Here is a 27,016-nt window from a genome sequence, read left to right as displayed (position 1 = left end):
CCAAATTAACTTGCTTCTTCAACCTTGAATGACCAAACGTGTAAGTTGCTAAGGTTAAGAAGTGTGTCCCATGTGTGCTTGTAGCTGGTATCTGCTGCGTCTTGATCTGACCCTTGTTCTCACTCTGCTAATACTGTAACATTTTATTGTCGCTCTTCAGTCACCTTGTGTTCTTGTAATGCTGAAGTCATCTGTTGAGGATACTTCAATGTTCACCATAATTACAGACGTCAGCCGCTGTCTACGGATCCACTAAAGTGAAGTCCTTAAGAGTCTTCACATGATAGCCTCGTGTGTGTGTACTTTGTCCTCACCAACACTACCAATAGTCTCCAGCCCTCACCGACACCTTCACTCTGCTAAGTGGACCAATCTTAAGAATTTACGTATTCGTATCTTGATTTTCCTTGGAGTGATTATTAGAACCTAAGAATAAAGGTAACTGCAGAAGGCCTATTGAGCCATGCGAGGCAGCTCATATTTATATTCAGCCAGAGTCAGTGAGGTTGTTAGTGTGCGCGCGCAGCATGCCAGTGTGGTGAAGCAGTCACTACCGGCGTGGCAGCCTTCATCACCTTGCAGTTGTTGTGTACCAAGGCTTCCACTACTAAGCCACGTGAGCCTCACTCTAAAACAATCCAACAGAACAATACGCCCTTCACACCCTTTCTTACTTTCTTTCCAGGGGCTTTGTTGTCACTTGTATTCTTAACCCTCCAGTCCGTCCTTCTAAGGTTTCCCAACGTCAAGAAACTGTCGTAGCAAGGTGCCATTATCCTAACCTACCAAAGGATCTAAAACAGAAAACGGGACAGTATATATATTTCGCTAGCCGCTGACATTTTCTAGTACGACAATTTTTGGCCTTTAGTTGACCCTCAGAAGGACAGGTTGACCCTCTGGCTGGCCCGCTAAACCTTTGACCTGTTAACCGTTTTCTGTATATTTCTGCGAAGAAGTTCACTAATTCAAACCCTCGCATAGATAAACAACATTTCATTAAACAAAAATGGAGATTTATTTTGACCAGACCACACACTAGAAGGTGAAGGGACGACGACGTTTCGGTCCGTCCTGGACCATTCTCAAGTTGATTCAAGTCGTCGTCCCTTCACCTTCTAATGTGTGGTCTGGTCAATTTACTTTAGCCGCGTTATTGTGACTCATCGCCTGCAATGGAGATTTCTTGTTTGCCTGTAATATGAGCGCTGTCGTAACACCCAGGAGACTTAGTCACCACACAAAGTCAACTTTTCCGGCATTTTCTTCTTCTAACCTGAATGACTCCAGCCTCGCCTCTATATTAGCTGGTCTGTCTCATCTTTGGTCATCAACAACTTTCTCATCCTCGTGGCTACCAACCCGTTCCCACGATCTGACAAGCGTTAAATTTGAAGTGGGTTTGCTTAATCTGAAGTAGTTGTACCTATTACTGCGGTTCTTATACCGCAGTGCTGAACCTTCCCGACCCGCCCATGATAGGCACGTACCTTACAGTAATTACTGTGAAAATTGGGTAAAGCTAGCCTCAAGTAATTGGCCTACAACCTCTAAATGACCGGCAGATATTTCCATATGTAGATATAGATATATTTTTTAATGTAAATTCTACTGAAAAACATTTTCAGAAAAAATGGAAATAGTTATAGGTAATATTCCGAAAATTTCAAAGGCAAAGATTAGCTGGTACGAGAGGAGTTCTCTGGCAATGTTGGCGAGGAAGGTGAGGTGTACAGACGGGCACGGGCAGGTGTAGCCAGATGGGTATGGACAGGTGTAGCCAGACGGGTATGGACAGGTGTAGCCAGACGGGTATGGACAGGTGTAGCCAGACGGGTATGGACAGGTGTAGCCAGACGGGTATGGACAGGTGTAGCCAGACGGGTATGGACAGGTGTAGCCAGACGGGTATGGACAGGTGTAGCCAGACGGGTATGGACAGGTGTAGCCAGACGGGTATGAACAGGTGTAGCCAGACGGGTATGGACAGGTGTAGCCAGACAGGTATGGACAGGTGTAGCCAGACGGGTATGGACAGGTGTAGCCAGATGGGTATGGACAGGTGTAGCCAGATGGGTATGGACAGGTGTAGCCAGACGAGTATGGACAGGTGTAGCCAGACGGGTATGGGCAGGTGTAGCCAGATGGGTATGGACAGGTGTAGCCAGACGGGCACGGGCAGGTGTAGCCAGATGGGTATGGACAGGTGTAGCCAGATGGGTATGGACAGGTGTAGCCAGACGGGTATGGACAGGTGTAGCCAGATGGGTATGGACAGGTGTAGCCAGACGGGTATGGACAGGTGTAGCCAGATGGGTATGGACAGGTGTAGCCAGACGGGTATGGACAGGTGTCCACAAGTATGACCAGAAGAGGTATGAATAGGGAGGTAAGGTCAGAAAGTCTATCACAGACAACTGATTCCAAAGAGGCGTAGACTTATATACCCTTTACGAGGGGTCAGGAAGCCAGATAGGCCTATCCAGGTCCCCCCCCCTCCCCCCATAGCTGAGGGTGACGGTGTCACAGGCGCGGCACCAGAGTGCCTTTCACATTTACAAGAAAAGTGTAAGTAAGATGAGCGTCAAGAGTAAAGTATTGTCAGATGGGCGTGGCCCACCGCCGCCATCAACTTTCGTACAGATACGAAACAACATCTCTGGGTTCAAGTTACAGCCCCGCGCTCCTGTGCCAGCTAGGTCAGTCCACTACGGGCTCACCATAGACCGTGCTACTTGCAACTTTTAGTTTAGAGTAGCTGAATCTTAAACAACAACTGTGGGTTCGCACCGTCTCCAGTAACCTTCCATGGGATCACCGAGCACACCCCCCCCCCGCACACACACACACACACACACACACACACACACACACACACACACACACACACACACCACAGCGTTTAGATACGCTCCACAAATCAAACCGCCTCTTTCGTCAGGCATCGCCATGCAACACGGCATTCCGAGAGCAAATTGCATCTAGTGAACATTAATTGTGTAAGGAGAGTGTACCGCAGGCCACCAACCCCGCCGCCATTACTGGCACACACACACACACACACACACACACACACACACACACACACACACACACACACACACACACACAAATAAGGCAAGAAAGAGAAGGGTGGGCAGACTGCATATTCTTGGATTGTCAGAAAGCCTTTGACACAGTGCCACACAAGAGGCTAGTGAAAAAGCTGGAGATGCAGGCTGGAGTGAAAGGGAAGGTACTCCGTTGAATACAGGAGTACCTAAGCAACAGGAGACAACGAGTCAGTGTGAGGGATGAGGTCTCAGATTGGCGAGACGTTACAAGTGGAGTCCCGCAGGGGTCAGTCCTTGGACCTATACTGTTTCTGATATATGTAAATGATCTCCCAGAGGGTATAGAATCGTTCCTCTCAATGTTTGCCGATGATGCAAAAATTATGAGGAGGATTGAAACAGAGGATGATAGTAGGAGGCTACAAGATGACCTGGATAGACTGAGTGAATGGTCCAACAAATGGCTGTTGAAGTTCAACCCGAGTAAATGCAAAGTAATGAAACTAGGCAGTGGAAATAGGAGGCCAGGCACAGGATACAGAATAGGAGATGAAGTACTTAATGAAACGAACAGAGAGAAAGATCTAGGAGTTGATATCGCACCAAACCTGTCTCCTGAAGCCCACATAAAAAGAATAACGTCTGCGGCATATGCGAGGCTGGCTAACATCAGAACAGCGTTCAGGAACCTGTGTAAGGAATCATTCAGAATCTTGTACACCACATATGTAAGACCAATCCTGGAGTATGCGGCCCCAGCATGGAACCCGTACCTTGTCAAGTACAAGACGAAGCTGGAAAAAGTCCAAAGGTATGCCACTAGACTAGTCCCAGAACTAAGAGGCATGAGTTACGAGAAAAGGCTGCGGGAAATGCACCTTACGACACTGGAAGACAGAAGAGTAAGGGGAGACATGATCACAACCTACAAATTCCTCAGAGGAATCGACCGGGTAAACAAGGACCTGGCTACCAGGCCCCTCAACCAGGCTACCAGGCCTGGTTGAGGGGCCTGGTAGCCTGGTTGAGGGGCCTGGTAGCCTGGTGAATAGCGCGCAGGACTCGTAATTCTGTGGCGCGGGTTCGATTCCCGCACTAGGCAAAAACAAATGGGCAAAGTTTCTTTCACCCTGAATGCCCCAGTTACCTAGCAGTAAATAGATACCTGGGAGTTAGTCAGCTGTCACGGGCTGCTTCCTGGGGAGTTTGTGTGTGTGTGGGGGAGGGAATAGTAGTAGTTAGAAACAGTTGATTGACAGTTGAGAGGCGGGGCGAAAGAGCACAGCTCAACCCCCGCAAGCACAACTAGGTGAATACACACACACACACACACATATATACACATACGGGGGTCTGGTAGCTGAGTGGACAGCGCGCAGGACTCATAATTATGTGGCCTGGGTTCGGTTTCCGGACCAGGCAGAAACAAATGGCCAAAGTTTCTTTCACCCTGATGCCTCTGTTACCTAGCAGTAAATAGGTACCTGGGAGACAGCCAGCTGTTACGGGCTGCTTCCTGGGTGTGTGTGTAAAGAAAAAACAATAGTTAGTAGTTAGTAGCAGTTGAGAGGCGGGCCGAAAGAGTAGAGCTCAACCCCAGCAAGCAGAACTAGGTGATTACACACACTTACACACACACACACACACACACTCACACATATCAGTGAGTGTGTATCTGCGAGCTGTGCTGCTTATATTCTCACCTCCAACACAGACATACATTACCATACATTACTGGCCAGTTTACGGATATTTTGGGGGTATTTCACAATTTTCTGGGATTAGTTGTAAGTTGGATTGGCACGATAGCAAAATACGGAATAATTGTTATCGGTAATTTGAATAGTAAAGTGGGGGTGTTCGTGGAATTAACGACTGTTGGCCTTGTTGCTGTGATGCATTCAAATTACTGCATGGAACTTTCTTGGGCATAGCACTTTACTGCTCAATACGAGCTGCTGTGTACACTCACAAGTGTAGCGGTGTTGTGACCTTGTATCTACACACACACATCCACTATGTAACTTTACCTCTATACCACTGGAAACTGCCACAGCTGCCTGAACCAGACTTTGTGCAGCATCCGTCGCTGCCTGACAGCTGGCAACTGAACACCTGCAACACCCAGTAACACTTGGCTGGTAGTGAGAGTCCCTTCATGATGTCCCTCGGTCACTCTCGTCTCAATAATGACCACCAAACAATGGGAATGGCGCAGTGACACGAAGCTTGCAATGACAGGGAGCCGGTCGGCCGAGCGGACAGCACGCTGGACTTGTGATCCTGTGGTCCCGGGTTCTATCCCGGGCGCCGGCGAGAAACAATGAGCAAAGTTTCTTTCACCCTATGCCCCTGTTACCTAGCAGTAAAATAGGTACCGGGGTGTTAGTCAGCTGTCACGGGCTGCTTCCTGGGGGTGGAGGCCTGGCCGAGTACCGGGCCGCGAGAACACTAAAGCCCCGAAATCATCTCAAGATAACCCCGTTACTTACCAGTAACGTAAACTGACATACCCACCAACGAGACGCTGGGGTCACACCGTGGCTCAGGGACCCACCTCACTTACAATAGGCAGAGTAATCTATTACTCCACATAACAATTAAATACAAAAATAAAGCAAAGATAACACGTTCTTTATAAATAAAACCAATTTGACATGAGTTATTAACCAATATAACGAGTTATTACACTCGTTATACTAGGAGTGTAATAACTGTGGTGTTACATCTGCACTTAAACGTATTGTGTGGTGGGTGGGCGGGGTGGTGAGAGCTGCTAGACATCATAGTGTAGTGAGTCACTGAGCACTCACCACACACGTCACCTGCATCTACAGTGACGCCCACCATACACACAACACACACACGTCTTTCCTACATAAGCTGGGATCTAGACAGTTCTCTCTCATACAGTATACAATTGGTAACTCAATGCTAAGTCACAGAATGATTAACTGTAAATGACTGGCCACGTCTGTGGTGGAAAATGAATTAAACAAAATACTGTAGAACAGTAATGATGGACAATCTGAGGACCATATCTCATGCTCGAAGATAAGGAAGAAGAAACAAGGAATAAAAATAACACATAAAGGAAAGTTGTAAAAGTCGGGAAATCGAAAGATTAAATGTGCTGGTAAATCGAGTCAATGGATGACAGAGAGCGAGCACACTCAAGTGTATTAGAGAGCAACAGCAAGAGTGAAAGGCCTAGAACCTCCAGGTACACTCTGAGTGTGAGTGACGTGGTCTGAGTGTCTGAGTGAAAGCGGTGCGTTAAACGGGAGTAATATTTTGATACGTTTATATATGACAACTGGCGTTGGCACGTAGTCCATGAGGCAGTAAAGGTGATGTTATGGTTACCTGGCAGGTGTGTGGTGGTGGTTTGTGGTGTTGCAGGTGTGTGGTGGTGGCGGTTGTTTGTGGTGTTGCTGGTGTGTGGTGGTGGTGGTTTGTGATGTTGCAGGTGTGTGGTGGTGGTCGTTTGTGATGTTGCAGGTGTGTGGTGGTGGTGGCTGTTTGTGGTGTTGCTGGTGTGTGGTGGTGGCGGTTGTTTGTGGTGTTGCAGGTGTGTGGTGGTGGTGGCTGTTTGTGGTGTTGCTGGTGTGTGGTGGTGGCGGTTGTTTGTGGTGTTGCAGGTGTGTGGTGGTGGTGGCTGTTTGTGGTGTTGCAGGTGTGTGGTGGTGGTGGCTGTTTGTGGTGTTGCTGGTGTGTGGTGGTGGTGGCTGTTTGTGGTGTTGCTGGTGTGTGGTGGTGGTGGCTGTTTGTGGTGTTGCAGGTGTGTGGTGGTGGCGGTTGTTTGTGGTGTTGCAGGTGTGTGGTGGTGGTGGCTGTTTGTGGTGTTGCAGGTGTGTGGTGGTGGCGGTTGTTTGTGATGGTGAATATATACTAAAGAGATGGGTGTCATCTTGAAGAGCTTGAGTCACCCGTCCTCGGCCCTCCCATGAGAGTGGCGTACAGCGTGATGATGACGCTTGGGGAACCTTAATGAATCTTCCTCTTATTAAATTATGAGCCTCAATGAGGCAAGCCAATCAAGGAGAGGGAGTTGTGTGTGTGGTGGAGACGGGTGAGGTGCATGGGTGGGAAACATCTCTCAGGTGATGGTGGTGGGCCTGGTGGAGACGGGTGATGTGCTGGGGGGTGAGAAACATCTCTCAGGTGATGGTGGTGGGCCTGATGGAGACGGGTGAGGTGCAGGGGGTGAGACACACCTCTCAGGTGATGGAGGTGGGCCTGATGGAGACGGGTGAGGTGCAGGGGGTGAGACACACCTCTCAGGTGATGGTGGTGGGCCTGATGGAGACGGGTGAGGTGCAGGGGGTGAGACACACCTCTCAGGTGATGGTGGTGGGCCTGATGGAGACGGGTGAGGTGCAGGGGGTGAGACACACCTCTCAGGTGATGGTGGTGGGCCTGATGGAGACGGGTGAGGTGCAGGGGGTGAGACACACCTCTCAGGTGATGGAGGTGGGCCTGATGGAGACGGGTGAGGTGCAGGGGGTGAGACACACCTCTCAGGTAATGGAGGTGGGCCTGATGGAGACGGGTGAGGTGCAGGGGGTGAGACACACCTCTCAGGTGATGGAGGTGGGCCTGATGGAGACGGGTGAGGTGTAGGGGGTGAGACACACCTCTCAGGTAATGGAGGTGGGCCTGATGGAGACGGGTGAGGTGCAGGGGGTGAGACACACCTCTCAGGTGATGGAGGTGGGAACCAAGTCACCACCCCATCATTACACCGGCACCAGTGGTCACCTTTGTTACCTTGGCCTGGTGCGCCTCTCTCACCACTGGTGGTAAGACAGGCACGAGGCGCTCTCAGCCCTCGCGTACCTTGGTAACCAACAACATTTGAATAAACTAAACAACTTGAAACCATGTAAGTCAACACAACTTAAATAAAGCACCCAGCTAACTCACGTAAATTAAACAAGTTAATCTAAAAAAATGAACATCGGATGTTTTTATTAAACATTTTGTGAATATGGTCGAAGACAGTTGCCATCGTTGTTGTTTTTAGATTCAGTTACTGGGAACAAAAGTTGCAAGTAGCACGGTCTATGGTGAGCCCGTAGACCTGGCACAGGAGTGGGGCTGGCAGCTGCCATCATGGTGGTAGACGGGCGGCAGAATATGGGGGTCAGTAGTGGTGCTTGTCACCAAGCAACAACAGCCTCCAGGAGACCAGAGGCGCCATATAGCAACTGCTTCCCCTCTCAGAACCCCCAAGCTCTTAAGCTTGGGGGTCGAACGTGTCAAACGTGTCTTCTCTACCGCGGGAGTCGAACCCAAGACCTTTCGGTTGTGACTGAAGCTGTATACTGACCACAGTACCCCGCAGGAGTGATGCAGCTTCACAAAATCAAAATTAAAAACCACGCGAACATTGTCGTAAAAAATAGTTGGAACTGAGTTTTACAAGTTGCTGGTAAGTTGTGTTTTATTCATGAACGGGTTTGGCAGCACGAGATATTACCGAGCATTTGTCTACTGCTCTATAGGGCTGGCCTGGTCATTCTGGCCACGGTAAATGTTCCTAAATGTAAAACTGAAGCTTACTGCGTAAGAACAAAGAACTGGGAAAACTTTGGAAGGAAAGCTTTAATGAATAACGTTACGGAACGACAGCTCTATTAATAAAGATAATGAATAAAACCCTACAGCTAGTTATAGAAATAAAGACAAATAAATTACCCTTACTATCATAGTGAGAGAATATATTCACACACTTCGGGACACTCACGATAACACTTATGATAACACATGAATAATGATGCTGTGTGGTTCTCCGTGCCGGAGCGGGTTATCTTGAGATGATTTCGGGGCTTTAGTGTCCCCGCGGCCCGGTCCTCGACCAGGCCTCCACCCCCAGGAAGCAGCCCGTGACAGCTGACTAACATCCAGGTACCTATTTTACTGCTAGGTAACAGGGGCATAGGGTGAAAGAAACTCTGCCCATTGTTTCTCGCCTGCGCCTGGGATCGAAGCCAGGACCACAGGATCACAAGTCCAGTGTGCTGTCCGCTCGGCCGACCGGCTCCCGGGTGTTGAGGAAAACATCACCATTCATCACCATCAACTCATCATGTTTGACGGTTTACAAGGAAGCAGACTAGGTCACTACACCTCCACGGGATTCATAAATGAATTAAACAACCACTTACGAAACCCATACATCTTTCTTTAGTTACTGGGACTTTGCTTAGAGTTATTAAACAGTTTACCAGTTTGTGAACCTCACAAGCCAAGGTTGTTAGTGTTATTAACGGTTTAGTAAATCATTGTTATCATCAACGGTTTAGTAAATCATTGTTATCATCAACGGTTTAGTAAATCATTGTTATCATCAACGGTTTAGTAAACGGAAACAACGCCGTCGTCATTAAGGACAGATAGACAGGTTGCGATAGTGACTGCGTAAATGTTTCATGAATCCTGCTTCAGGTTAATGAGGTAAACACAAGTTAATAGACAAGAGACAGTGTGTGAGTGGCCGTACTGGACCTGCCTCACCTGGTCCATGTACTGGACCTGCCTCACCTGGTCCATGTACTGGATCTGCCTCACCTGGTCCATGTACTGGACCTGCCTCACCTGGTCCATGTACTGGACCTGCCTCACCTGGTCCATGTACTGGACCTGTCTCACCTGGTCCATGTACTGGACCTGCCTCACCTGGTCCATGTACTGGACCTGCCTCACCTGGTCCATGTACTGGACCTGCCTCACCTGGTCCATGTACTGGACCTGCCTCACCTGGTCCATGTACTGGACCTGCCTCACCTGGTCCATGTACTGGACCTGTCTCACCTGGTCCATGTACTGGACCTGCCTCACCTGGTCCATGTACTGGACCTGCCTCACCTGGTCCATGTACTGGACCTGCCTCACCTGGTCCATGTACTGGACCTGCCTCACCTGGTCCATGTACTGGACCTGTCTCACCTGGTCCATGTACTGGACCTGCCTCACCTGGTCCATGTACTGGACCTGCCTCACCTGGTCCATGTACTGGACCTGCCTCGCCTGGTCCATGTACTGGACCTACCTCACCTGGTCCATGTACTGGACCTGCCTCACCTGGTCCATGTACTGGACCTACCTCACCTGGTCCATGTACTGGACCTGCCTCACCTGGTCCATGTACTGGACCTGCCTCACCTGGTCCATGTACTGGACCTGCCTCACCTGGTCCATGTACTGGACCTGCCTCACCTGGTCCATGTACTGGACCTGTCTCACCTGGTCCATGTACTGGACCTGCCTCACCTGGTCCATGTACTGGACTTGTCTCACCTGGTCCATGTACTGGACCTGCCTCACCTGGTCCATGTACTGGACCTGCCTCGCCTGGTCCATGTACTGGACCTACCTCACCTGGTCCATGTACTGGACCTGTCTCACCTGGTCCATGTACTGGACCTGCCTCGCCTGGTCCATGTACTGGACCTACCTCACCTGGTCCATGTACTGGACCTGCCTCGCCTGGTCCATGTACTGGACCTACCTCACCTGGTCCATGTACTGGACCTGCCTCACCTGGTCCACCTGTTAGTGTTCCTTACTTAAAACATGTCGTTCTCATCGCACCTGTACGCTAGTCTATGTACAACTGTTACAGGTTCAGTTCATCATGTGTGCGCCCAGGTATATGTGCACATGTGTGATTGAATACATAAATACATACGAACATGTGTGCGCCACCACCTCTCCATACGATCATCTACATATGTGACTATGCAGTGTTGTCAGCACATACACCTGTCCTTCCCAGCACGTTCATCTATGTATTTGTATGCGCCGCAGGTGTCTATACACGTGTGTTATCATGGCCACACACCAGACTAACCCTCAGCTTGTGTGCCTAAGGAAGCAATACACCTTAAGAAGCTTTCTGACAATTGAATTACTGTCATTACTGGCGTGTAACTAGAATGGTTTGGGGTGTGTATGGGGGTGACCTTGGGCCCGTAGAGAGGGCCCGGCTGGCGGGACACGGGGCCCGGCCTAGCACCCTCCCCCGTCAACTCTCCACTTCCACCACACCACACACAGGAAGTTCCAGCATGGTGCGTGTTGCCACAACTCACACAATTACCATCACAATTCTTAACCTCTTTTAAACCAGCAATAAATACAAATAAGTTCCCCGCCTCGTCTTGGTTGAATAATATGCGCCTTATTTATTGAAGTGTGTTGTTACAGCATCTAAGTGTGGAAGTTACTTTCATTATTATAGCAAGGAATGTGAATTAATGATCTTTCACTCCATGCCATACCATGGGCGGCTCATGGCAACGTAGCTGTTGCAAAGAAAGGAAAATTTGAAATACCTGCCAGTGTGCAAGTGTTTCCCAGGCCAGCAACCCCGGAATTAGAGAGGTTGCCTCTGGTGTCACGGCGTGGGTCTCTGCAGTATGTAGTGTGATGAGATATACAGCTCCCCCGGTATGTAGTTACTATATGTAGAAGTATATGTAGTTCCCCCGGTACTACAGTGTTCACCGTGGACAAAAACGGTAGTAGTGAAGGCTGCCACACCTGTGACAGGTCAGGTGTGAGGAGGTGCCCTTGGTGGAGACGTGAGGGCTGTGTGGCGCCTCGTGCTGCTTCTTGCTCCCGTGTGACCCGCCGGGTGTGTGGTAGTGACCCGCCGGGTGTGTGGTAGTGACCCGCCGGGTGTGTGGGAGTGACCCGCCGGGTGTGTGGGAGTGACCCGCCGGGTGTGTGGTAGTGGCCCGCCGGGTGTGGTAGTAACCCGCCGGGTGTGTGGGAGTGACCCGCCGGATGTGTGGGAGTGACCCGCCGGGTGTGTGGTAGTGGCCCGCCGGGTGTGGTAGTGACCCGCCGGGTGTGTGGTAGTGACCCGCCGGGTGTGTGGTAGTGACCCGCCGGGTGTGTGGGAGTGACCCACCGGGTGTGTGGGAGTGACCCGCCGGGTGTGTGGCAGTGACCCGCCGGGTGTGTGGCAGTGACCCGCCGGGTGTGTGGCAGTGACCCGCCGGGTGTGTGGGAGTGACCCGCCGGGTGTGTGGGAGTGACCCGCCGGGTGTGTGGGAGTGACCCGCCGGGTGTGTGGGAGTGACCCGCCGGGTGTGTGGTAGTGACCCGCCGGGTGTGTGGGAGTGACCCGCCGGGTGTGTGGGAGTGACCCGCCGGGTGTGTGGTAGTGGCCCGCCGGGTGTGGTAGTGACCCGCCGGGTGTGTGGGAGTGACCCGCCGGGTGTGTGGTAGTGGCCCGCCGGGTGTGGTAGTGACCCGCCGGGTGTGTGGTAGTGACCCGCCGGGTGTGTGGTAGTGACCCGCCGGGTGTGTGGGTGACTCACCGGGTGTGTGGGAGTGACCCGCCGGGTGTGTGGCAGTGACCCGCCGGGTGTGTGGTAGTGACCCGCCGGGTGTGTGGCAGTGACCCGCCGGGTGTGTGTGGCCCGCCGGGTGTGTGGCAGTGACCCGCCGGGTGTGTGGTAGTGACCCGCCGGGTGTGTGGCAGTGACCCGCCGGGTGTGTGGTAGTGACCCGCCGGGTGTGTGGGAGTGACCCGCCGGGTGTGTGGCAGTGACCCGCCGGGTGTGTGGTAGTGACCCGCCGGGTGTGTGGGAGTGGCCCGCCGGGTGTGTAGTAGTGACCCGCCGGGTGTGTGGGAGTGACCCGCCGGGTGTGTGGGAGTGACCCGCCGGGTGTGTGGGAGTGACCCGCCGGGTGTGTGGTAGTGACCCGCCGGGTGTGTGGTAGTGACCCACCGGGTGTGTGGGAGTGGCCCGCCGGGTGTGTGGGAGTGACCCGCCGGGTGTGTGGTAGTGACCCGCCGGGTGTGTGGTAGTGACCCTCCGGGTGTGTGGAGTGACCCGCCGGGTGTGTGGAGTGACCCGCCGGGTGTGTGGTAGTGACCCGCCGGGTGTGTGGTAGTGACCCGCCGGGTGTGTGGGAGTGACCCGCCGGGTGTGTGGGAGTGACCCGCCGGGTGTGTGGGAGTGACCCGCCGGGTGTGTGGGAGTGACCCGCCGGGTGTGTGGGAGTGACCCGCCGGGTGTGTGGGAGTGACCCGCCGGGTGTGTGGGAGTGACCCGCCGGGTGTGTGGGAGTGACCCGCCGGGTGTGTGGGAGTGACCCGCCGGGTGTGTGGGAGTGACCCGCCGGGTGTGTGGGAGTGACCCGCCGGGTGTGTGGTAGTGACCCGCCGGGTGTGTGGGAGTGACCCGCCGGGTGTGTGGGAGTGACCCGCCGGGTGTGTGGGAATGACAAGCCGGGTGTGTGGGAGTGACCCGCCGGGTGTGTGGGAGTGACCCGCCGGGTGTGTGGGAGTGACCCGCCGGGTGTGTGGGAGTGACCCGCCGGGTGTGTGGGAGTGACCCGCCGGGTGTGTGGGAGTGACCCGCCGGGTGTGTGGGAGTGACCCGCCGGGTGTGTGGGAGTGACCCGTCGGGTGTATCCACCTGTCACAAATAGTTCAACTCGTATAAAAAATAATGTTATGCGCGGCGCGTGTTTATGTATTTAATATTTGTGTCTGCAGAAGCGAGCTATTAGCTCTTGGACCCCGCCTTTCTAACCAATCTAGTTTTCCTATATTATATCTACTACATATATTTATCACACACACACACACACATCACAGGAAGCAGTCAGTAGCAGCTGTCTAACTCCCTGATACCTATTTACTGCTAAGTGAACAGAGGCAATAAGGTGAAAGAAACTCTGCCCATTTGTTTTCACCTCCACCGGTGGAGATGGTCTAATGGAGTGTAGTTACAGGATGAGAGCTACCCTCGTGGTGTCCCGTCTTCCCAGTACTCTTTGTCGTATTACACTGAAACTACTGACGGTTTTGGTCTCCACCAACTTCTCACTTAGCTTGTTCCAACCGTCTACTACTCTGTTTGCAGAAGAAAAATTTATAATGTTTTTTCAGCACCTTTGTTTCTTTAGCTTGAATCTGTGTCCTCTTGTTCGTGATGTTGCTGTTTAAGGAATTCCTCTTTGTCAATTTGGTCGATTCTGAGCGTGTGTGTGTGTGTGTGTGTGTGTGTGTGTGTGTGTGTGTGTGTGTGTGTGTGTGTGTGTGTGTGTGTGTGTGTGTGTGTGTGTGTAATTACCTAAGTGTAATTACCTAAGTGTAGTTACAGGATGAGAGCTACGCTCGTGGTGTCCCGTCTTCCCAGCACTCTTTGTCATATAATAAGTCTTTGTCATATAATAAGTGTGTGTGTGTGTGTGTGTGTGTGTGTGTGTGTGTGTGTGTGTGTGTGTGTGTGTGTGTGTGTGTGTGTGTGTGTGTGTGTGTGTGTGTGTAGGGGAGGATGAAGACAGTGAAGGTGAGTGCTGTGACTCCCCAGTTACTCGTCATTAAAGCTTTAATGAACCAAAGAAGTGCAAATGTTCGAGGGTGGGAGCGTTCAAACAGAAACGGCAAGTTAAGAGAGTCCGTAACTAATTCGTGCATGAGAACGGGCGTATCCGAGCCCTCGAGCGTCGTCGCCCCCTCAATGAACAACACCAGCACGTGAGTAACCGACGCGCTCACCCGGCCGCCAACTTTCAGTGAATCTTTAAGACAGTCCAGCTATTTAAACACGAATCTTAGACAAGAAACTGCTTAAAAGAGCAAGGGAAAGCAACGCAGCATAAATTGGGGGTTGGTGGTAACGGTACGGGGGCCAGGGTTAGTGTGGGTAAGACGGGGTGTCCCTGGCCCCGGGTCGTCAGTGCTGCCTCACCTGTCTTGCCTACACTACCACCCCCCCCCCCCCCTCCCCACACACATATTTCTTGTTTGCTTACATATTTGCCTCTTTATACATATTTGTTTATATATTCTTTATTTATAAACTACCGCAGTTTTTTCTACGGATCTGCACTGCGAGACTTCAGTCAACGGAGCCAGGAGATTTCAATGAACTAAAGAATAATGAGCCAAATACTGTGAAAGCCTATGGAAATGTTGTTGACTGCTTTACTGTGGTGTACGGAAATGTGATGTACACGAATGTTTCTCAGTTTGAGTTAGTGACTGGGTAAGAAAAATGAAACCAGGAATGCATGCAAATCATGCAAGCCAACCAACAGTGAGTGTGGAGCCAGCCGCCAGGTCCTGAAGACAACGACAATCCAGAAACTGTGACAACATTCCACCCTTCCACCTTCCCTCACCCCCCACCCCCACAACCCTCCAGGCCCCCCCCCTACCTTTACTACCCCAACAAGCCTGCCTCCTGCCGCTTATTGATGTTTACATCTCTTACACTACATCCCTTGACACACACTTGTAAACTTTCTTTTGTCTGCAATAATCCCTCATACTTCTACTCTTGCTAATATGTCACATTCATAATTAACCTTCCTCCCAACTTATCACTCTAACCATCTTCACCTAATCTCTACTTTAATTAGCGTCATTTAGTTTCCACATACTTATATCTGCCATTATCATCAATTCAACATTACCTTTTACCATCTTCCATCTATTGTATTATCCTCAGTTGTGTAACACGTCATATCTGTAATATTTCTATACACTGTCACTACTGTCTTGGTCTCCCTGGGGTCCCCCTCCCCGGCCCCTGTCCTTCCTGCAGAGATGTGAGGCGTCTGCTTCCCGGCTGCTCCCAGGACCTGTTCCCAGGACCTGTGCTTAAGGTCTCACCGCAGCCGCTACTCTTCCTCCCGGTGTATACTACCGCGGCCTGCACCTTCCCTCTGCGTCTGATCCTCTCCTCTGAGCCTTCTATCTTGCCGCTCCACTCATCAACAGCCTCCTCACTTCCTGCTCTCCTACGCCCTTCTTGATCTCTCTCTCTCCTCCTTACTGCCCTTCCTGACCTCTCCTTGGTACCGTGGCCTTCCCTTCTGCTCGCACGCGTGTCTGCCCACAACACATCTTCAAACCATTTGAAGTACTTCAACGTTACGCTGTATACAATTTCCTGTTTAAATTGCTAAAAATTGCATATACTTTCTAACTTCCGTACCAAAAAGCTTCCCTTGCTAAAACCGTTCTCACTCCTTTACTCTCCCTCTCCGTATTCCCACCTCACCTCCGCGACTGATTCCTCCTGTTCACTTTAAGGATATAAGGATATCTTATATCCATCTTATTCATACTTGTTGCGTATCCTTTATAGAACTCCTTTAGTCTTCCAACTTCTCGGGCATCTCCTTCCACTGGTTTTTCCCACCTCCGTCTTCCTCGTCCTCGTCCCTGTCCTCCCGTGATAATGCAACATAACCAGGTGTTGGTGATCCAGGTGTCTAGCGGCACCAAGCTTCCCCTGGCCCTGCCGGCGCCCCAGGAGGCCCTCTTGCCCTCCGAGGTCAAGTACTCGGCCTCGCTGGTGCGCGGCCTCGGCTTCGCCCGCCTTATCCTCGGAGCCGTCCTTTTTCTTCTGGGAGTCCTCGGTGAGTACCACTTTATATTGTGCTAGTGCCAGCCATTTGTGTCAGTGTTGGTGTGTGTGTGTGTGTGTGTGTGTGTGTGTGTGTGTGTGTGTGTGTGTGTGTGTGTGTGTGTGTGTGTGTGTGTACTCACCTAGTTGTGCTTGCGGGGGTTGAGCTCTGCTCTTTCGACCCGCCTCTCAACTGTCAATCAATCAACAGTCACTAACTACTTTCTTTTACACACATACATGCGCACACGCACGTACGCACATACACACACACACACACACACACACACACACACACACACACACACACACACACACACACACACACACACACACACACAGGAAGCAGTCATTAACAGCTGTCTAACTCCCAGGTACCTATTTACTGCGAGGCAACAGGGGCATCAGGGTGAAATAAATTCCCCATTTGTCTCTGCTGACGCCGGGAATCGAACCCGGGCCAAAGGATTATGAGTCCCGCGCCCTGTCCACTCAGCTACCAGACCCGCAACAGGTCTGACACTGTGATACTGTATGTCTGTGTGTGTGTGTCAACATGCTGAGAGTCCGGGTAAGCCGGTGGGCTTTAGCTTGTGGTGTAGACAAGTCACACAAGTCACCGTGGCTGTGACAGTCGTCACCTGTGACCAGGGTGTCTACGTGACGTTCAACTTGGCCAGATCTCCTCGGGGGGACTTTGTTGGACCACGAGTTTAAATATTTTCGGTTTTGCTTAAAGATTTGCTCAGAAAATGTTCACCAACGTTACCTCACGTCAACTTCGGACTGCACATAGTAATTTGCGTTCGCGTGAGGGAGATCATTTCTAATGATGTATTTCACACCACGTCTGGCGATAATGGCGCGCTCAATGTCTCTAGGGTTTTAGTGGCAAAAGCCACTAGTGCTAACACTACCTCACTCTACCTCATTCTACGTTACTCTACCTCACTCTACCTTACTCTACCTCACTCTACCTTACTTTACCTCACTCTACCTTACCCTACCTTACTCTACCTCACTCTACCTACCTCTACCTTACTCTACCTCGCCCACATCTCCCTGCAGATAAATTTAATTAATAAGTGGACATAATAATCTTTGATCAGATAACATACATAAACATTACTTGTTAATTAAATAATGCTTTATCTGAATGCATAATAATATGAACCAACTGGAGATCTTGAGCGCTCTATGTAATATGAATGAGGATACAATGTACTCACCTAGTTGTGCTTGCGGGGGTTGAGCTTTAGCTCTTTGGTCCCGCCTCTCAACCGTCAATCAACAGGTGTACAAGGTTCCTGATCTTACTGGGCTCTATAATATCTACACTTGAAACTGTGTATTCATTCATTCACTCATTCATTTATGTGGACTCGACCAACCACCTTTCACCCAGTAGGTGGTTTCTCTGTCATTTAGAACGTGTGTTTGTGTCGGCTGATATTATTGTACGGAGTGTTTAGAGTGCTGGACGTGGCGCCGTGGGCCTGATGCCACCTCTCAATGTATCTATGAAAGAGTGAACCTCTCTTTGTCCAAGGTTGGACGACAGATGCTTGGGGCTAGCCTCACCCAGCTATGCATGGTGAATGGTCTCTGGTGAGGTACAGACATAGGCTGATAAGGGTTGATCCTCTTCGTACTGTTAAGAGAAGGGTATCCGGCCCATCCAATAGTAATACCATCTACTGGGTGAAAGGTGGTTGGTCGAGTCCACATGAATGAATGAATGAATGACAGAGAGAGAGAGAGAGAGAGAGAGAGAGAGAGAGAGAGAGAGAGAGAGAGAGAGAGAGAGAGAGAGAGAGAGAGAGAGAGAGAGAGAGAGAGAGAGTGAGAGAGAGAGAGAGAGGGGAGAGAGAGAGAGAGAGGAGAGAGAGAGAGAGAGAGAGGAGAGAGAGAGAGAGAGAGAGAGAGAGAGAGAGAGAGAGAGAGAGAGAGAGAGAGAGAGAGAGAGAGAGAGAGAGAGAGAGGAGAGAGAGAGGAGAGAGAGGAGAGAGAGGAGAGAGAGGAGAGAGAGGAGAGAGAGAGAGAGAGAGAGAGAGAGAGAGAGAGAGAGAGAGAGAGAGAGAGAGAGAGAGAGAGAGAGAGAGAAAGAGAGAGAGAGAGAGAGAGAGAGAGAGAGAGAGAGAGAGAGAGAGAGAGAGAGAGAGCGGGGGGGGGGCCCTAGGAGGACGGGCTGAATACTAAACGAAACATATATGCTGTACTTATTAAGTAGGAATGCTGCAGTTGGCCAGGCGGTACTACTTACAGCCAATTATTTTCACTTATATTTGTGAGTCTATTAGTAAACGTTACAAGAGTACTTAGATAATTGCTTCACTGGAGGTACTTGGTAGTCTGTTGCATTCACTTACATCCTCCTTAGCAAACTACGGTTAAGCTAAACCCTTTTTAATCGTTAATTTATTCAGTTTGAATCAGTTGTGTTTTTCTTCATTGATAGTTTCAATATATTCTTTAGGCCTTTTACCTATTTGTATAATTCATTTGAATATGTTACATTTTTCTTCGCTTTCAATATAATGTTAATTCAATGTCCTTGGTGTCGCTTCATAACTCTCTACGAGCATTAGAGATCGTCCTTGGTCAGTACTTTTCATCCGCATACTTGCCACCAGTTCCTATGCTTTTGTTAAATATAACACAGCAGCCTAGCGCCCAATTACCAACCGTGAAATTGAGACCACAGAATAAGAAATTGAATTGACAATCGTCTCTGGCTGAGAGCTTTCCGTTACCACGAGGCTAACGGTTCACACGTGGTCAATGGTACCTGCATGTCTAGTATCACACTCTCATTATTATTATCGTGTATTACTCTCTCTGTTGCTCACTGTGTGTTGGTGGGTGGTGTGGTGGTGGTGGGTGTTGGTGGGTGGTGGTGGTGGTGGGTGGTGGTGGGTGTTGGTGGGTGGTGTGGTGGTGGTGGGTGTTGGTGGGTGTTGTGGTGGTGGTGGGTGTTGGTGGGTGTTGTGGTAGTGGTGGGTGTTGGTGGGTGGTGTGGTGGTGGTGGGTGGTGGTGGGTGTTGGTGGGTGGTGTGTGGTGGTGGGTGTTGGTGGGTGGTGTGGTGGTGGTGGGTGGTGGTGGGTGTTGGTGGGTGTTGTGGTGGTGGTGGGTGTTGGTGGGTGTTGTGGTGGTGGTGGGTGTTGGTGGGTGGTGTGGTGGTGGTGGGTGGTGGTGGGTGTTGGTGGGGTCTTTGGTGCCTGCTGTGGTGGTGGGTGTTGGTGGGTGTTGGTGGGTGGTGTGGTGGTGGTGGGTGGTGGTGGGTGTTGGTGGGTGGTGTGGTGGTGGTGGGTGTTGGTGGGTGTTGGTGGGTGGTGTGTGGTGGTGGGTGTTGGTGGGTGTTGGTGGGTGGTGTGGTGGTGGTGGGTGGTGGTGGGTGTTGGTGGGTGGTGTGGTGGTGGTGGGTGTTGGTGGGTGTTGGTGGGTGGTGTGGTGGTGGTGGGTGGTGGTGGGTGTTGGTGGGTGGTGTGGTGGTGGTGGGTGTTGGTGGGTGTTGGTGGGTGGTGTGGTGGTGGTGGGTGTTGGTGGGTGTTGGTGGGTGGTGTGTGGTGGTGGGTGTTGGTGGGTGTTGGTGGGTGGTGTGGTGGTGGTGGGTGGTGGTGGGTGTTAGTGGGTGGTGTGGTGGTGGTGGGTGTTGGTGGGTGGTGTGGTGGTGGTGGGTGTTGGTGGGTGGTGTGGTGGTGGTGGGTGGTGTGGTGGTGGTGGGTGTTGGTGGGTGGTGTAGTGGTGGGTGGTGGGTGTTGGTGGGTGGTGTGGTGGTGGTGGGTGTTGGTGGGTGGTGTGGTGGTGGTGGGTGTTGGTGGGTGGTGTGGTGGTGGGTGGTGGGTGTTGGTGGGTGGTGTGGTGGGTGTTGGTGGGTGGTGTGGTGGTGGTGGGTGTTGGTGGGTGGTGTGGTGGTGGTGGGTGTTGGTGGGTGGTGTGGTGGTGGGTGGTGGGTGTTGGTGGGTGGTGGTTGTTGGTGGGTGGTGGGTGTTGGTGGGTGGTGGTTGTTGGTGTGTGGTGGTGGGTGGTGTGTGGTGGTGGGTGGTGTGTGGTGGTGGGTGGTGGTGGGTGGTGGGTGTTGGTGGGTGGTGGTTGTTGGTGGGTGGTGGTTGTTGGTGGGTGTTGGTAGGTGGTGGGTGTTGGTGGGTGGTGGTTGTTGGTGGGTGGTGGTTGTTGGTGGGTGTTTATGGGTGGTGGGTGTTGGTGGGTGATGGGTGGTGGGTGGTGGTGGGTGTTGGTGGGGGGGTGGGTGTTGGTGGGTGGTGGGTGATGGGTGTTGGTGGGTGGTGGTGGGTGTTGGTGGGGGGGGGGTGTTGGTGGGGGGGGTGGGTGGTGGTGGGTGTTGGTGGGGGGGTGTGTTGGTGGGTGGTGGGTGATGGGTGATGGGTGTTGGTGGGTGGTGGGTGTTGGTGGGTGATGGGTGGTGGTGGATGGTGGTGGGTGGTGGTGGGTGGTGGTGGGTGTTGGTGGGTGGTGGTGGTTGGCGGGAATGGTTGGATTTGTGTCGTGTTCAGGAGACTCTCCGTCATAGTGACACCCAACCAGTCTCACGCCAGGGAATATATACACCACACTGTTCAGTATATATACACTAAGAGTATAATTTATCCTTGGAATATGTTCAGGCTTGAAGTATACGTGGTGGCAGTCAGTAAGACATTGTAGTCATAAGAGTCCTCCAGAGGCTGTTAAGTCCTAACTAGTCTCCCGCGCCATTGCTCTGATATACATTGCATCTCATGCCATGGCGACGCACGGGGTTATCAAACTATATAATGATCCCTGAAGCATTTGTGACCTACAAGTACTGACTAGGGCGTTGCAGGTTGGGTAGACCTGAGAGGAGAGCCGTGTTACCAGAGCGCCCCGACCGCCAGCCCTTTTTGCTAAAAGAGTTGTGTTGGTGGTGCAACGCTACGTGATGGTCTTGGTGATACGGCAACACCTGAACTATATGACAGTTACTGAGGAGACGTGCTGCTGTGTCAAGTGGCCATGAGATACCTACTCATGTGGCCGGAACTATAGTAATAAAACCTTTCTCAATATTACACACTTGCATTAAACGGCTCCAAGTGTATTTTAGGCAGCAAATTAGCAGCCTCGTGCAACATGAGGCTGCTAATCAGGAACCTCAAGAAAGTTCGTCCACTGTTGAATTCATTCTCCTTAACTCGAGTAGTTTTTATGACATGATTTGGACATGTTTGATATATTAATTAAGGTTAAGCCTGCCACCGGTGTGAGGCCGTGCGTGCTGCCCACAACATGCTGTAAATAATGTAATAATCTGAACATCAAGCAAATGGTGTCAATGGAGTCATTATAAAGAGAGCTAAGTGTGTATGGCTATATATCACACCGCCAGTCATAAGGGATCCAACAGTTAGTTCCTAGATATCACTCAGAATGTTAATATGAGAGCAGAAAGATATACATTGACCTGTGGTCAAAGGAATGAGGTGCACCACTATTATACGCCCTATATATCGAAACATATATATAGCGTATATTGACAGTGAAGGAACAAACTTTTCGGTGACCATGTATGAGGCCATTAAACCATGAGATGGATGACTGTAAGAGGGAGAGTGCAAATAGGAGAGTTATGGGCAGGGGCCAGATTCACGAAAGCACTTACGCAAGCACTTACGAACCTGTACATCTTTTCTCAATCTTTGGCGGCTTTGTTTACAATTATTAAACAGGTAATGAGTTCCGAAGCATCAGGAGGCTGTTTATAACAATAACAACAGTTGAATGGGAAGTTTTCATGCTTGTAAACTATTTAATAAATGTAACCAAAGCCGTCAAAGATTGAGGAAGGATGTACACGTTCGTAAGTGCTTTCGTGAATCTGGCTCCAGGTTTCCGTTACAATAAGTGGCCGCAAGTTAACCTTGTGTGGCCGACACGCAGCCTAGCCAAGGACTGTGTCCACGTGGTTACTGCCATAGGCCGCGGGGATAGGTTACACCTCATGACACGTAATTTATTACCGGTAGTCAGCAGCCATCAACCTATCCAACGGATGCGGATAACATTATGACTGGCAGGATAGAAATGATAATTGCTGGATGTGACACATACGAAAGGTATTCTTTGAGGCGACATGAGCTACATCATTGACGGCAATACGGATGACTGTGTACCTATGAACACTCAAGTGCTTCATTTTAAACTGTTATAACACTGGTCAGGCACAAGTTTACTTGACTACAAGCTTACTAGTTTACTTGACTACAAGCTTACCAGTTTACTTGACTACAAGCTTACCAGTTTACTTGACTACAAGCTTACCAGTTTACTTGACTACAAGCTTACCAGTTTACTTGACTACAAGCTTACCAGTTTACTTGACTACAAGCTTACCAGTTTACTTGACTACAAGCTTACCAGTTTACTTGACTGCAAGCTTACCAGTTTACTTGACTACAAGCTTACCAGTTTACTTGACTGCAAGCTTACCAGTTTACTTAACTGCAAGCTAAAGCTTCATATATTACATAATCACCCTAGGCTGCGTGTGTATCCTGGGGCTGAAGACATTTGACACCCACAAGCAGCAAGTAGCTGTCAACCTATTATTATGGCAATAACACCTACCAGAATTAGGATCTGTCTCGCCTTTATGTCACATTAAACAATGTTATTGTTGTATAAGTTCTAATTGTGATAAAGAACAACCCCGTTTTCTGTTCGTCTGCAATTAACGTAAGTGTAGGTCAGGTACACTGCCGACCACACATCCACAGTCACGCTTTTGTGCAACGATGCAATCACTTGTGAAGGTGTGTTGTGAGAACAGACTTATAATAACATTACCTTCTCAAGTACAAGCTAAATGTTATGCCTCGTATAATCCCACAATCACATTAATATGATACACAAGTTTCGTAAAGTTCCCTTCATTCATGCGGATAGTTGCCCGTCATGCTCAGGCGGAGGAGGAACACCCCTTCATTCATGCGGATAGTTGCCCGTCATGCTCAGGCGGAGGAGGAACACCTCGCGCCCGACACGGATGACGGTCACTTAATAAAAAATAAGTAAAAATGATACAATGACTCACGATCAAATTTTGTTGTACCAAAAATGAGTTATTATTATCTGGCGCTGGCGTCACGTGTGAAATTAACTCACTCTAATTGTCATTTAAACCAATGTGAGCTAGCACAGATCTTAGACATAAAACACACATCATCTTGAATAACGAAAACAATCTGGCAACCATAAAGAATTAGGATTTCTTTTGCAATAAAGATGTTGGTGGTGAACACTTGCAAAGATAATCTGTCCAAGTTCCATACCTGAGTAGGTTGCGATCAACACAACTTTCTCAAACTTTCTCTTTACAAATAACTACTCTTAAAACTTACCAGTTCAAAGTTTCTCATACATTCTTATAGTATGAAACTAGTTTTTGTGAGACAATTTATGACACCGCTCATTACATCTCATAAGTTAACATGGGACGGTTTATTTGTGTTGTGATTTATGGCCAGAACCAAAAATTGGAATCGGTTAAGTTGTTCAGCGCCAAGTGTTGTGTATTGTATATGTTTGTTGCCTCTGATGTTAGCGTGACTAAGGGAGTACCACGAAGTACCCCCTTGGCCACGGTAGGGCTTGGGTGGTAGATCTTATCACGTACAACATTCTTCCTTACCTTATCTCATCTGTGACAGGTTCATGGGTGGAGCCAGAGACGTGCTGGTCGGGCGCGGGCGTGTGGGCTGGACTGTCAACAATCTGTTGTGGAATATCGGGTCTCCTCGCCCACCGCTTGTGGTACAAGAACTTCACCATTAAAGCCTTCCTCGTGTCGTCAGTGGCGAGCGTCATCATCACAATCCTGGCCATCATCCTCACCATCTATGCCATCGTCAATCGCCAGCAACACTACTTTTACCTTCTGGAACAGGCCGAGAACAACCCCTGGTATGTAGCCTACTATATTCACTACACAAAATTTATTATTATAGTAAATTTTTTAAAGTCATTTCTGAAATGGTTACTATAGTTTGGAACGAGTTTTTCTGATATTTAGTCATGCTAATTTACTTTACAAATTCACGTGGCTACATCTATGTTAATTTATAAATATTTAGCACATAATATCATGACACCCTAAATGTGTATTACACAAGTAATAGAAGTATTAGAAACAAAATAGACGAGTTAAGGCCTTTTGTGTGCGGAGACGCAATACATGTTATTGCACTAATCGAAACGTAAATTAATGTAGAAAGCAGGGAACTGTTAACTGAATATCAGATTAAGGGATTTAAATTATTACACGCAGATAGACAGATCAGACAAGGAGCGAGGGGGGAGGGGGAAGCAGCAACATAGGTCAGAGAAAATTAAAAATGTGGCGTCAAAGAAGGAATTAAAATAAGATCAGATACAGAAACTGTTTGGATATAATTAAATGAAAATGATGATAGCCTAATAATTATAAGAGCTATATAGAGGCCACCAAACCTTGACAGAATGGAGGAAAAAACAGAGTATATGGGCAGAGGATCCAATGATATTTGGTCTGACAATTTATAAATAATAGGCGCCTTTAATTTTAATAGAATAAACTAAACAATAAAATAGGTAATGTGGAAGCAGAAGAATTTTGACAAATGTTAGACAGCAGATTTCTTAAGCAATATATTATGGAACTAACACGGGAAAACAATATATTACACTTGGTTCTAGCTAAATGAAAAACAATAGTAAATGACATAGAAATAGGGAGCATGTTAGGAAACAGTGATCATAAGGAAATTAGGTTTAACTTGGCATGGAACAATTTTGTGAGAGAAAACTATGTAAGAGTATCAGTTTTGAGTTTTAATTTATTTCCCACCGTGTTATTATATCGTCCGTAAATTTACAATTAATGCTGCTCAACCCCGTATCTGAATCGTCTATATATATAATTATATATGATAAACAACAGAGGTCCCAGGACAGAGCCCCGAGGCACTACACTTGCAACAGTTTCCCACTCTGACTTAACTCCATTTACACTGACTTATTCTTTCCTTTGAAATAACCATATCCTTATCCAACTTGAATTATCTCCCGCACCATGAGCCTCTACCTTTTTAATCAGTCTTTCGTGAGGTACAGTATCAAAAGCTTTGCTAAAGTCAAGGTACACAATGTTGCCATCTTTGACAAATTACCACTACCAACTAATCAACTACCTCAGAAGTTTTGGAAAAGAATGACAGAAAATTCGTGACCCATGAGCGGCTCTTTGTGAAATATATCGTGAATCCTTTATAAACAACATATAACATATAAACATATAACATATAAACATATAACATATAAACAACATAAACCTTCAACTCCTTATTGAAAAACTATTACCCAACACAACCGCAATTTACACATATGGATCTCGCATTCAGAACACCAATGAAATCTGTGTCACCAGAGGTGTGGATCCTACATAACCACTTCAAGCAGGGATGGCAACTACCCAACCCGCTATCAATATTCACAGCCAAACTGTATGTTCTGTGCCAAGCTCTAAAATTAATACGCTCACTGCCGGCTGAGAAGCACACTATGCAGCGACTTCACAAGTGCGATCCAAGCTCTTACATACATTATTACACGGCTCCAAAATATGCAGAGTTAGTCTATCCTTGCCTGTGCAGGTTCTCCAAGAATACCGTTCAGAAGGATATAAAAGAACGTCCAAGACGCGTTAATTTCTGAGACGAGCAGGCAAAGTTCCCTGCTCGTCTCAGAAGGCCGAGAAGAAAGCACTTCTCGGCCTACTATGCAAGGCCCGATTTGCCTAATAGGCCGAGTGATTTTCTATATTTAAACAAAAATCCAATTGGTTTAATTTAATATTATTATATTATATTAAGAACATAAATTATTGACTTAGTTATGTTAATTTAGGTTAGGTTAAGAGAGGTTAGGTTAGGTAGGGTAGGGTAGGTTAGATAGGGTAAGTTAGGTTTCGTAATATATTTACGTTAGTTTTAACTCAAATTACAAAAAATGAACTCATACATGATTAAATGGATAGCTTTATTATTTCGTAAGAACAAAATTAGAGAAATATATATTCAGGAAACTTGGTTTATTAGGCAAATCGGGCCTTGCATAGTAGGCTGAGAAGTGCGTTCTGGCTACTAGGTACGACATATATATATATATATATATATATATATATATATATATATATATATATATATATATATATATATATATATATTTATATATATATATATATATATATATATATATTTATATATATATATATATATATATATATATATATATATATATATATATATATATATATATATATATATATATATATATTCATATATATGTAAGGGGTGTTGAGCTGGACCTGGGTCTCTTCCCCCTCATTTTCCCCCCTTTTCCATACCCCAGCCGATGTTCATACCGTACCCACAGACCATTCCCCCTGCAAAGTTGGGTGGGGCTAGCCACAAGCGTCTGGCTTCCGACCTTGGATGTGCATTCTCTCTCTTATATAGATCAACTAGGGAGTACCCGGCGGTGCCTGGGATTGTCTGTCTCCT

General features: G+C 48.7%; 2 protein-coding genes across 2 annotated transcripts in view; one reads left to right on the top strand and one right to left on the bottom strand.

Annotated features, from left to right (window-relative positions):
* The window catches only part of LOC123767555 (pseudouridine-5'-phosphate glycosidase), a 214,951-nt gene extending 190,706 nt beyond the window's left edge, over window positions 1–24,245 (bottom strand). The window contains exon 1 of the mRNA XM_069310373.1: window positions 24,109–24,245. The gene's annotated coding sequence lies outside the window, so the exon portion shown is untranslated. The remainder of the gene's footprint in view (window positions 1–24,108) is intronic.
* LOC123767540 (enolase-phosphatase E1) overlaps window positions 1–27,016 on the top strand; it is a 45,789-nt gene that overhangs the window by 8,660 nt on the left and 10,113 nt on the right. The window contains exons 2-3 of the mRNA XM_045757229.2: window positions 14,895–16,451; window positions 24,128–24,380. Coding sequence (XP_045613185.2) covers window positions 16,271–16,451; window positions 24,128–24,380 — 434 coding nt within the window. The 5' untranslated portion in view covers window positions 14,895–16,270. The remainder of the gene's footprint in view (window positions 1–14,894; window positions 16,452–24,127; window positions 24,381–27,016) is intronic.

This window comes from Procambarus clarkii, chromosome 67 (genome assembly GCF_040958095.1).
Source record: "Procambarus clarkii isolate CNS0578487 chromosome 67, FALCON_Pclarkii_2.0, whole genome shotgun sequence".
Lineage (NCBI taxonomy): Eukaryota > Metazoa > Arthropoda > Malacostraca > Decapoda > Cambaridae > Procambarus > Procambarus clarkii.
The sequence above is the reverse complement of the archived record's forward strand: the minus strand, read 5'-3'. Positions and strand labels throughout refer to the sequence as shown.